This window comes from Lolium perenne, chromosome 4 (assembly GCF_019359855.2).
Source record: "Lolium perenne isolate Kyuss_39 chromosome 4, Kyuss_2.0, whole genome shotgun sequence".
Lineage (NCBI taxonomy): Eukaryota > Viridiplantae > Streptophyta > Magnoliopsida > Poales > Poaceae > Lolium > Lolium perenne.
Genome location: NC_067247.2, coordinates 355892443 through 355902982, shown reverse-complemented (window position 1 = coordinate 355902982; position 10540 = coordinate 355892443). Strand labels below are relative to the sequence as shown.

Here is a 10540-nt window from a genome sequence, read left to right as displayed (position 1 = left end):
GGCATCGTTTTTGGAGCAGCTGCTGGATGTTGGCGGTTTTCGGTGGAGTGGTGTTCATCTACCACTTTGTTGGCATTGAGTCTCAGTGGCATGGTGCTGCAGGGTATCGACGACAGATGCGGGATGATGTATACGTGCAGGAGGGTGGAGCCGTCTGGCGTCATGGTGGCATCGACGGCAGGTCTTGCAAGGTTAATGCGATGATCTCTCTTGAAGATGGAGTCGAGGAAGACGGCGGGAGCAACTCCTGTGGCGTGTGTGTTGACGTGCGCTGAGAGTCTGCTTGACTGGATGTGTTTCTCACCTGCTATTGGGTGGTTTGGGAAGGCATTTAGTTTTGGATGATGTGAGTTGGTGTATTGTCACCCTCTTCATCCCACTGTAGGTATAGTAAGGTTGCTTCGAGTTTGATCTTTTGTATTGCTTCTTGTAAGGTTCGTGAATAATCTAATAAAAAGCCGTGTGCATCCTTTGGATGCAGAAGCTGGGACGATATTTTTCCCCATTTCGAAGAAAAAAAAAGCTAGTCGAAAAGTCCAAAGCTTTTGTTTCTGCATTTAAATTCCATCCCAATCGGAGGCACCCAGCTAGGTGTCGTAGTTGTCCTGTTCAAAACATGGGTGCCTCAATTTAATTGTGCAAGTGCCCTACAAACAAAATGTATCGATGTGTAAAAAATTTAATATCACAAAAAGGTATGTCTTTTACAATCTAGACGTGTATAACAGATCTAGCAATCAATGCCTAGACTGAAAGTAAATTTAACTCGTACAAATTACGTAGACTCATATTTTGAATTTGCAATATGTAACTGATAATACCTTGGGCAGGAGGACAGAGAGGTGGCCGAAGGAATCACACGATAACGAAACGCAGAGTCAGGGATGTGTGCTGTGTCGCTGTCCACGGCGAGACGTTGAGGATGGGCGCCGTGTTTTTTTTTTTAGATCAAGTGGGCTGCATTTTATTAAGCTCCGGCATCAAATGCCAATAAGTTCATTACATACTCTGGAGAGACCCCAGCCAAGTTTCGGACAATTTATTTCTGCAGCCCTCTCTTGCTAACCGATGTGCAACCTCATTGCAGAGTTTTGTGCGACTATATTATCAACGGGGCACCTGATTACAATTTGGTTGGTTCAAATTTATTCTACATGGCACGCAGACGTGAGAAATGTATCACATACGTAACTTTAAGCCTTAACTCTCGTATTGCCCAATACATTGTGCTTGTTGTATTAACAATTGACTGAACCTATTTGCTATACTACAGGGTATTATCTGTACATGACGAGAAAACGCTATGAGCGTGACCTTATAACCATGTTCATAGCTTCATGGGTGGGAAAGAGGCATCTTGTGGGTCTGAATATGTTGATATTGCAAAACCAATCCCATGCTTCCTTCTCATCAGCACTATCACAACTCAAAATAACACTAACCAAACTGGCACTTGTATTATCCATACCAAAACGCATATGTACCTTAACTTTCTCTACACAATGACAGATGGTAGATACAGCATCGGGAGTCTGCAATACATTGGCATAGGCATGAAACCTTAGCTGGCTAGTACCTACCTCTAACTCCTTAGTTCGTCTTTCTACAATCAAGAATCACGCGACAAATACAAATAAATCAACAAATAGCTACAACGAAAAGACAAATCCCATCACCCTCTACTCTACTCCACTCCACTCTACTTGAAGAAGATGCCCTTTTTTCTTCCTTTACTCTTCTCCACCGCCTGCCAAAAAAAAAACATACACATCTTCATTTCAATTCCACATTGTACATGTAGCACAATACAACAAACATAGATTGCTACACCATCCATCATGTCCCTTCATTAACAATAGCATAGCAGGTACAGATCCAAACCACATGAAACAGGTCCGGAGTACATACCTTCATTCTGAACAGCCGCAGTATTAGAACAATGTTATCTCGTGATCTGGAAAATTTGAATAGCCAATACTTAGCACCTAAACTCCATACAATTTGCATATATTATGCATTAGTCACTGCAGAATTTAAAATAGTGGCTTTTGGTCTCAAAACTCACGGGGAACTCTCTGCAGGCTTGAGATTATACTCGGCACCATCAGCGGACTGGATCAAAAATTCAATAGGACGCCCATACGGGATATTGATCTGTAAATGCACCCAGCACAGGATTAGTTGCCACCTCTACATACTAAAATGGCAATGTGCAGAATTAAAGTCATCATTTGAGAAACAACAAGTACGAAAAAGGAGACGATGGACCAGTCACCATTATTTAATTCAGGAAACCTACTAAACGTAACCATAACATTACAGAAGTACTTTTTGTGGAAAGTATGGTAACTAAAATTCCATGCAGGGAATGCTAATACTCCCTCCGTCCCATGAAACGGAGGTTTGTCAAAATTCAGATGTCTCTAGATACTATTTAGGGTCTAGATACATCCAAATTTAGAAAAAACTCAGACAAGTTCAATGGGACGGAGGGAGTACTTGGTTATTTGCTAAGATGCTGTTAATGATATTTTAGAATATTTATCGCAAAAATCGTGCAGAATATTTTATAGCGCTTTTTTGTTACCGGGCAGAGTATAATCAGAAGCTATAAAAGAGTAAATTTAAGGAAATGAATAATTTGTAACCATACAGCGGTAGCTTGCTGGAATTTCTCTGTAACAACAACACCACGCTGTCCGTTACACTTAATGCTGTAACCTTCCCTCTTTATTGCTAATACTGCAGGTTCCCACATGTCTATAAATCTAACCTGCAAAATCATTTCTCAATGGTTATACGAAATAAGAAAAATGCAGCAAGAATGCTTTGAGCCTTGGCACACCACTAGAAAAAGATAAAGAGAACATACAGGTAGAAGAACTTCGTAAGACACATGCCCAATTGAAAGAATTTTCCTGATAAGCTCCTTCATTTCAGGATCTGCATAGATAATGATTCTGTACTCAGCAACATGGTTCTTCCAATATTCTTCTTTTGCGGTACTTAAGAAGAACAAGCACATAACTAGCATTATTCTAGGAATTCTTAGGGGGGCCATGGAGCTCATACACTTCATCAATTAAAACAGAACAGTGGATGCCCATTTTTTTACGAAGATACAGATATGTTCTCAACAAACTCACCGCAAGTAATTTTTCTCTTCTCATTAGCATAAACCTTCACGATCTCCCCCTACAAACGAAAAATAAATGCTTCAGATAAAGTTAAATAACATGAGTGTCCTACTGCAAAGTTACAACGATCAACATTTTTGTAGTTTCCAAACAAACAACTACGTCTAGACGCCTCCCAAATTTATTAAAGGATACAGAGATAAACCTAACCAAACGCATATATGGTAGATATGATTCTCAGCCTATATTCTCCTCTGTGAATAAAACCAGACCAAGTTATTGGTTCCAACTTGACAAAATTCCACTAATGAATGATCAGACGAAAGGATTTACCTTCCGTTTCCGGTCATCTAGAGGCTGGACCTCTATGGCTAGTAAAGAGTCCACATCATCAGCAGTAACTAAATATGTGGGCTGTTTTGCACCTAAATAAGGCAACTGAAATGTTAATTAATTTTCTCATAGTACACCAAATAAAATAAAAGCCTCCTGGCAATAGGGGTGAAAACATAATACCTTCTATGTAATTTACTGACCCGTCTTCCAAATGGCGGACCCACTGTATGCACAATTTTTTTGCAAACATTGAAATTGTAATGACGTGAGAACGAGTTCAAAAGGACAGGTAGATCAGAAGTTGGAGCACATCTACAAAGCGCACCTCAAAATTACAGCTTGTGGTCCCGTTGATAGAATACCCACTTGCTTGAATTTCTCTTCCAGGAAAAGCGTCACCTGTGATTCTTAGCCCATCTATGGCTGGCAGTGGGTCATCCTCTGCAGCTGCACATTTATGAAACATGATGTTACCATCAGAACCAAAGAATACGGAGAAGGAAATTGCATAAATCAAAATATGCAAGACCTTCAGAGAAAGAAGAATTAGGCTCCTCGAGGACAGTAGGAAGATAAGGGTAAGGCAGGTTTCCTTCTTCAAGGCCAGATGCCAAATCAGGTGGGCCTTCAGGACCCCATTCTGTAAGAGGTTCTTGTGAAATTTGGGTTTCAGCTCCCTCTGGACTTTCTGACACATCACTCCTAACAAGGTCCTTGAATGATGGGTTTTGATCCTTTGATTCAAAATTAAATCGTACAGCACGAGAATCACGCTCAGCTCCTTGCGCTTGAACATCCTTGGTATCTTGGCTGCTGTATAAATAAGAAAACAAATGCACATCCAGTATAACAACCAACTTTGCCTTTCTGTATAACTGAAGTTGTTTGACTAACAAAATCATTTTTGCTAATGGTCCCACACACAAGTTAAACTGTACAAAAAAAGAACCAGAAATCGAAAAGAATGGCACGCTTTGCCTTGGTGCATTGTGGGCCATGGTTAAATTAGTGTTTCAAGGACACAAAGCTCTCCATTATTGGCAAATAAGCGGGCTTAAATGATCCAGACTCTATGCTTTCGCTTCCAGTTGCCAATGTTATAAACACAATTAATTTCAGGTATAAATGATTCCTAGATACTACAGTAAATATCTGCTGTTTGGGGCTCACAAAACCGTGGTTTCACACAGGGATCATGCTTAGCAAAAGGTCCTATAAGTGAAATAAAAGTGGTGTGGATAATACAGGTTTAAAAGAACAAACTAACAAAGATAGTCTTAAAAGAAGGAGCATACGGATAGAAAAGGCTATCAATAACTTAGGAAGTCGACATTTTGAGCTCTTAATAGAACAATAGTAACCTGCTTGGAGGAGAGGCCATTCCAACATTGCCATGCTCTGTATTTGTTGAAGCAACCTCGGTTGGGATGACCTGATTGTTCTCATTCGCCAACAAGTCCCAATCACGTCTAGTTCGGACGGGAGAAGAAATTGGGGATTGTACATGAGAATATGCTTGCTGGGGCACAATGTCAAGGCTGGGTTGGCTCTGGAAATGTGTAGTGTTAGAATATGCATGCACTCAACAAGTAAAGGACAAAGCAGTATAGAGTCGTACAGAAGCAACCAACGCATTTCCAGGAGGATGAGAAGGTGACTGTCCAGGACCACTTGTATTATTTGAAGATTCAACACGCCAAGGAGTAATCTGGTACTGAGATTCCTTCAGTTTCTCCTGCACCATCCAAGTTTGCACACAAGGCAACTTCAAAGTTCTGTGAGAAAATATCAGCAATAAGCTGTGAAGCATAACAAGTCCACTACTGGCCAGGATGTAGGTTCGTGCTAGCTACTGTGTAAGGAGCAAAGTCCAAGCAAAGCTCAACGTGACTCACCTCTGTAATAATGAGTTTCTCTTGCAAATGTGTAAATAAAACCTGCAAGGAAAAAAGTTCAGTCTCAACACCAAGTTACATATTATAGACTTAGCTCCAACCAAGCAAGGAACAAAACAAGCCATATAAGTTGTTTGCAAGAGAAATGTTCATCTCCAATTCTCCATAGATCATTCCATGTGAATACCTCAATGACCAAAAGTACATCAATAATATTATAGTGATGATAAAACAAATAAAAACTAAAGGAATGTTTAGCTACCCATTAAGACGTTTGGTTGGATCATATCTACATTTTTACTTAAGCAGAGTCTTAAACCTCTATGTTAGAAATCATAGATGTTTCCTGTCTCCTAAATGATCTGTCTAGTTGACATCACACCACAAATTTGAATCGACGTTTAGTTGTAGCATTTCTAATTTTTACTTAAGCAGAGTATAAAACCTCTATGTTAGAAATCATAGATGTTTGCTGTCTCCTAAATCATCTGTCTAGTTGACATCACATCATAAATTTGAATCCTTATTGGGAAGGTTATTTAGCTCACTCTTAGTACACCCAAGAATTCATTAAAAAATAATCTAGTCCAGGCTGTAGAGGCTTATTTCGTGAAAACATACAGTTTAATCAAGTCCAAACAAGCACAAAATATCATGGCACGTATGAGAAGTGGAACATACCTTCAGACTGCTAACAATTGATTGAGCATCAAGAACAGAAGGCTGAAGGTTATACTCTGACAGAAGAGGCAACAAAGAAGATACAAAAGTTGACCTCTCTTGATGTGCTGCCTATGGAGTACGAAAGGAAGAACTAAGCATTTATCACCAAAAGTAGATAAAAGACAGTTCAAGAAGATGCACCATATACGATAACCTTCTAAAATAAATGACTAAGAGAGTAAGAGACTAAAGCCCCAATTATACGATAACCACATAGGTTCCAATATTACTTTGTTCATACACATAGGCCATAAAAAGACACCGACCCTCGTTGGAAGTTTTGTGGAGCAGAAAGGAAGTTCAGTTTTATCAATGCTTCATTCACATAATAAAACTAGAGAAATATTTTAAAGACATGCATTCAAATGGTTCCAAAAGTAAGGTTGATAAAACACATCAGTACATGAAAATGTTAATTGGCTCTCTGAAGTTTTAGCAATAAGAATAACAGCGGACAAGGTTTTACCTGTAATGCGTACGTCAGACGGATGTTCTCTTCAATGATGTCCTGTCTGTAGGATAAAGCTTTCGATGCAGCATCAACTAAATCTTGTTGCTGCTGATCAAATGCCTGAAAATAGTGCGTTATAGAATAGTCCGGTCTACTCCAAAGATGGTATTTCAACCTTATATAGGCTAAAGATACTTACCATTCGCATATACGCAATACGTTTTTCCAAAACATGTTTCTCGTTAAGTATCTTGGCCTCCTATCAGGAAAGACAACCTATCATACAAGAGAAACAGAGAAGTGGAAGGGGGAAGAAGATAATGTTTCTTTTGTATGCATAATTACCTTCACCGAGTAGTCAGCAAGATGCCTTCTTAAATGTGCGATCTCTTCTTCATGTTCTTTAACCTTTGCAATAAGATCCTGTGGAAGTAACTATCTTCATCAGGCCATGAGATCACATACGTGCTGCCAGTGCGGAGCAAGCGAATTATATAGACATACCTGTTTCCAGATAATGTTTGAGCTCATCTCCATACCTTGTTGAGCCAAGTTGAGCCTAGAATCATACTCTCCTTCTCTCTGGCGCCTGCATAACAAAGGTCTTTTCTGTATCACAGTTGTACAAATAAAGGATGCAAAGTGATGGGAAATGTTTCAGTGGCGTTAACCTGTGGAGGTACATACCTAGCAGGCGAGAGAGAACGCGACGGCGGAGTAGAGAACTGGGACCGCACGCCAGTCTCAGCAGTAGCCTGGTCCCCTGGCAGCTTTCTCAGCATCTCGTTAGAGTGGTTGGCGTCGAGATACTTCTGATTCATGGCATCCTGCAACATCTGGTCTCCAGCTCCATTCTTGAACGATTTCGGGTCCTCCACCTTGTTCCCGACTGCATCAGTTGAATAAGAGTTTCTGTAGGCCTCGATGGCGCGGTCCTGATCCAGCCCCGTGAAAGAGGTCTGGTTCGTAGCCTCTGACCGCTGTAGCAGATTAAGGTAGAATGTTCAAAGCTAGATCCCAGTGGAACGAAAATGTGAAAGAAGTAGCACTGAAATTGGACTATCGGACAATCTGTTCACAAGAGGGAATATATACTATGCTGGCGGTAATCGTACATAATCAGAGATGCATAACTGAATATCTACCATCTCATTTTTCATGTAGTATACAGATGAAGATTGGAATGTCATGAGTTGTGTGTGATAAGGTAGCAATACCAGTGAGGTTTGCACATGTATGATGTATCAATTGCAAGGATTTATGCAAGTATTCATCAGCAGAGGCTGTGTTAGCCAACAGTACACATAGATTTGGTGGATCGGGGAGGGAATCATTTTTTTTCAGTGTAATAAGCAGGCGGTGGCGGCATCGAGAATGGAATGGGTGGTGGAGTTGGACTTACGATTGCGTCGAGCTCCCGGGTCTTGCGCATCAGCTCCTCCTTCAGGCGGCCGTTCTCCTCCAGCTGCGCGCGAGAGGGACAGAGAGGCATCAATAACATCACAGAGACCTCACTCGCAATCAGGGGGCGGACCAAGAGAAATGGAAATGGGGCCAGGAGGAATCGCTGACCTGCTGGCGGATGGTGGTCTCGGCATCCTCGACGGCGCGCATGACCTGGAAGAGGTTGCTGGTGCCGGCGGCGTCGTCGGGACCGGGGTCGGAGACGCCCACGACGGCCAGCCTCCGGCCGAGCTCGTCGGGGTCGGCCATAGCAGCGATGCGGGGATGGCTGGGATGGGAGGTGGAACCCTAGGTCTCCAGGGGAGTGGCAGTGGGAGTGGGAGTGGGATGGATTCGCCGGGAGTGGTGGCCGGCGCTCCAAGACGACACAAGAATGGCTCTACGTCTCTACGGCTGGAAATGCTTTTCCTCCCGTTAATTCATCGCCAGATCTAACAAACGATCTAGTAGTACTATGATTGACAAAAGAAAGATTTATTAGTGTTAGTATTTTTTCTAGGTAAGAATAAAGATTTATTAGTGCTAAAACGATTTAAATTCAAAATATGTGATGTGAAGCTCATACAACGGATGAGCAGCCGCGACATGGTGGGTTTCAAGAAGGTTCTAAGGATAGGGGGCACACCATAAGTCGTGGCTTTGTTCAAAAAAAAAAGATAAGTTGTGGCCATAATAAGAGCATCTCCACTGTAGCCCCAGATAGGCGCCGACAGGACGCCCGGAGGGAGCTGTTTTCACACCGACGCCCTCAAAACGGCGGCTCCAATAGATGTTTTGATTTAAAATTATAAATAAATGCATAGAAAATTGAATAAGAAACATTTTATTCCACAAACTAATACATAATTGGGAACGTGGTTTACATGAAGATATAATTTAGAACATGGTTTTCCACAAACTAATACATAGTTTGAACCATGGTTGACACAAATATAAAACATTGCAAAAAACTAAACCTAACTAGGTTGGTCATCGCAGGTTTCGTGTGTTCGCTGCCAACAAAGAACACTCGAGGGCACACCCAGTCACCCAAACTGGAAAATCCAGCTGGCGAGGGTGCCCCTGTTGATTCTTTCGAGGAAGAACATCCAAAAACATGCGAGACGATATTCGCTGCGAAGAAACAACACTCGTCAGTCGTCGTCCTTCTCGGCGCTGTCGACGTGGTAGTTCCGGCGGCAACGCGTCTCGTCGAACACCTTGACGCTCATGTCCCTGTCGCCAAAGTAGGAGAACACGAGCACGAAGCTGGCTTGGAGGCTGTGGTGGCGCGCGAACTTCTCCCAGCCGATGTGGAGGTACATCTTGCCGCGCGCGTCGTAGATGACGTCTACGATCCACCGGTAGTAGCCACATGAATCCTCCCGCAGATGCAGCGTGCCCGGGCGGTCGTCGCCGGCGACGAAGTCGGCGAAGGTGTCCGGCAGCCTCTGGATGCCGCGTGGGTCGCCCTTGAGGACGAGGACGAACTCGAACAACACGGGCCCCTCCTCGTCCATCTCCGACAATGAAGACGACGGCGTCGCAGGCAACGGCGTGCGTGCAGCTCTGTCGCGGCCACGGCCACGACCACGGCCTCGACCAGACATGGCATCGTCTTTTCAGATGGTGGTGGCTAGGGTTGGGGAGAGAGGCGCTAGGATTTGTGTGTGAGAGAAACGATGAGAGGCGGTCCTTTTTATAGGCCGGAGGGAGACGGAGGAGCGGGGGAGCGGTGGCGCTCATTAATGGTGGCACGAAGACCAGGGCGCGCGCGACGGGACGGTTCGCTGCGCGTCTGCGGAAACTGCACCGCCACTGCGCCCCAATAACTCCCGTCGCGAGGTAGGCGACGGTTAGGTTAAAATTGAATAAGCCGCTGACGCGTCGGCCCCGTCACTCCCCGCTGGCGTCGACTTTTGGGATGTGTGGCTGACAGGCGGCTCCCACGCCTAAAAAATTCAGCCTCGCGAGGCGTCGGCGTGCCCGATTCGCGCCCTTGGCGAAGGGGCCGGCACGGGGTTGCCGGTAATTTTATTGGGCTCCAAAATTGGCCGGCGCCGTTTGGGGCGCGCCGGTGCAAGCCCATTTTCACCGGTATCGAGACCGCTATCGGGGGCGCCGGTGGAGATGCTCTAACTGACGAGGGAACACCTCGACTATGCCTACGTATTGTAGAGTAGGGTTTCGGGAGAGAGCGACGATGGAGATTCCGGGAGCGAGATTAGGCACACGACGTACCCAGCTTCGGGTCCCCTCGGTGGAGGATCCCTACGTGCTGCTAGCAATCTACTATATGATCATAAGTATGTTTACATGGTACCACCGTAGGCGGAGCTATGTTGTCTATCTGTTGTCCCCCTTTCTTTCGGGTGCCCTGGCTAGCTTTATATATGCAACCAGCCTAGGGTTTTACAAGAGTCCTAGTCGACTACTTCTTCGGGTTGCCTTGTTGGGCCTTCTCCATATTGGGCCGAGCCGATCCAGGTATACCAATAATGGGTACCCGAAGGGTATACCCATGTCAGTAGCCCCCGAGTGTCTAGGAAAGTCGA

General features: G+C 44.0%; 1 protein-coding gene across 2 annotated transcripts; it reads right to left on the bottom strand.

The window, feature by feature from the left end:
• Window positions 1–1432: 1432 nt before the first annotated feature.
• Window positions 1433–8493, bottom strand: LOC127296903 (uncharacterized). 2 transcript variants are annotated; one of them, XM_051327141.2, is made up of 21 exons: window positions 8115–8493; window positions 7945–8007; window positions 7230–7522; window positions 7047–7131; window positions 6888–6965; window positions 6742–6801; window positions 6558–6662; window positions 6050–6160; window positions 5369–5410; window positions 5092–5208; window positions 4835–5022; window positions 4003–4283; window positions 3799–3920; window positions 3654–3696; window positions 3471–3562; window positions 3147–3195; window positions 2873–2943; window positions 2654–2773; window positions 2066–2154; window positions 1909–1954; window positions 1433–1747 (listed from the first exon to the last, which is right to left on the bottom strand). In XM_051327141.2, exons 1-21 carry the CDS (start codon window positions 8253–8255, stop codon window positions 1700–1702), a joined length of 2244 nt encoding a protein of 747 aa, XP_051183101.1. In that variant the 5' UTR covers window positions 8256–8493; the 3' UTR covers window positions 1433–1699. The 2 variants fall into 2 exon arrangements, with proteins under 2 accessions (XP_051183101.1, XP_051183100.1); XM_051327140.2 differs by having other exon boundaries at window positions 4003–4286; window positions 8115–8490.
• Window positions 8494–10540: the final 2047 nt, after the last annotated feature.

Bases quoted from the DNA above. Each gene is read 5' to 3' on its own strand.
- LOC127296903 (XM_051327140.2), bottom strand. From the start codon at position 8,255: ATGGCCGACCCCGACGAGCTCGGCCGGAGGCTGGCCGTCGTGGGCGTC. The intron at 2,155-2,653 runs GTATGGTTACAA...GTGCATTTACAG, and splicing joins AATTCCAGCAAGCTACCGCT to ATCAATATCCCGTATGGGCG. The intron at 1,748-1,908 runs GTATGTACTCCG...TTTTTTTGGCAG, and splicing joins TGCGGCTGTTCAGAATGAAG to GCGGTGGAGAAGAGTAAAGG.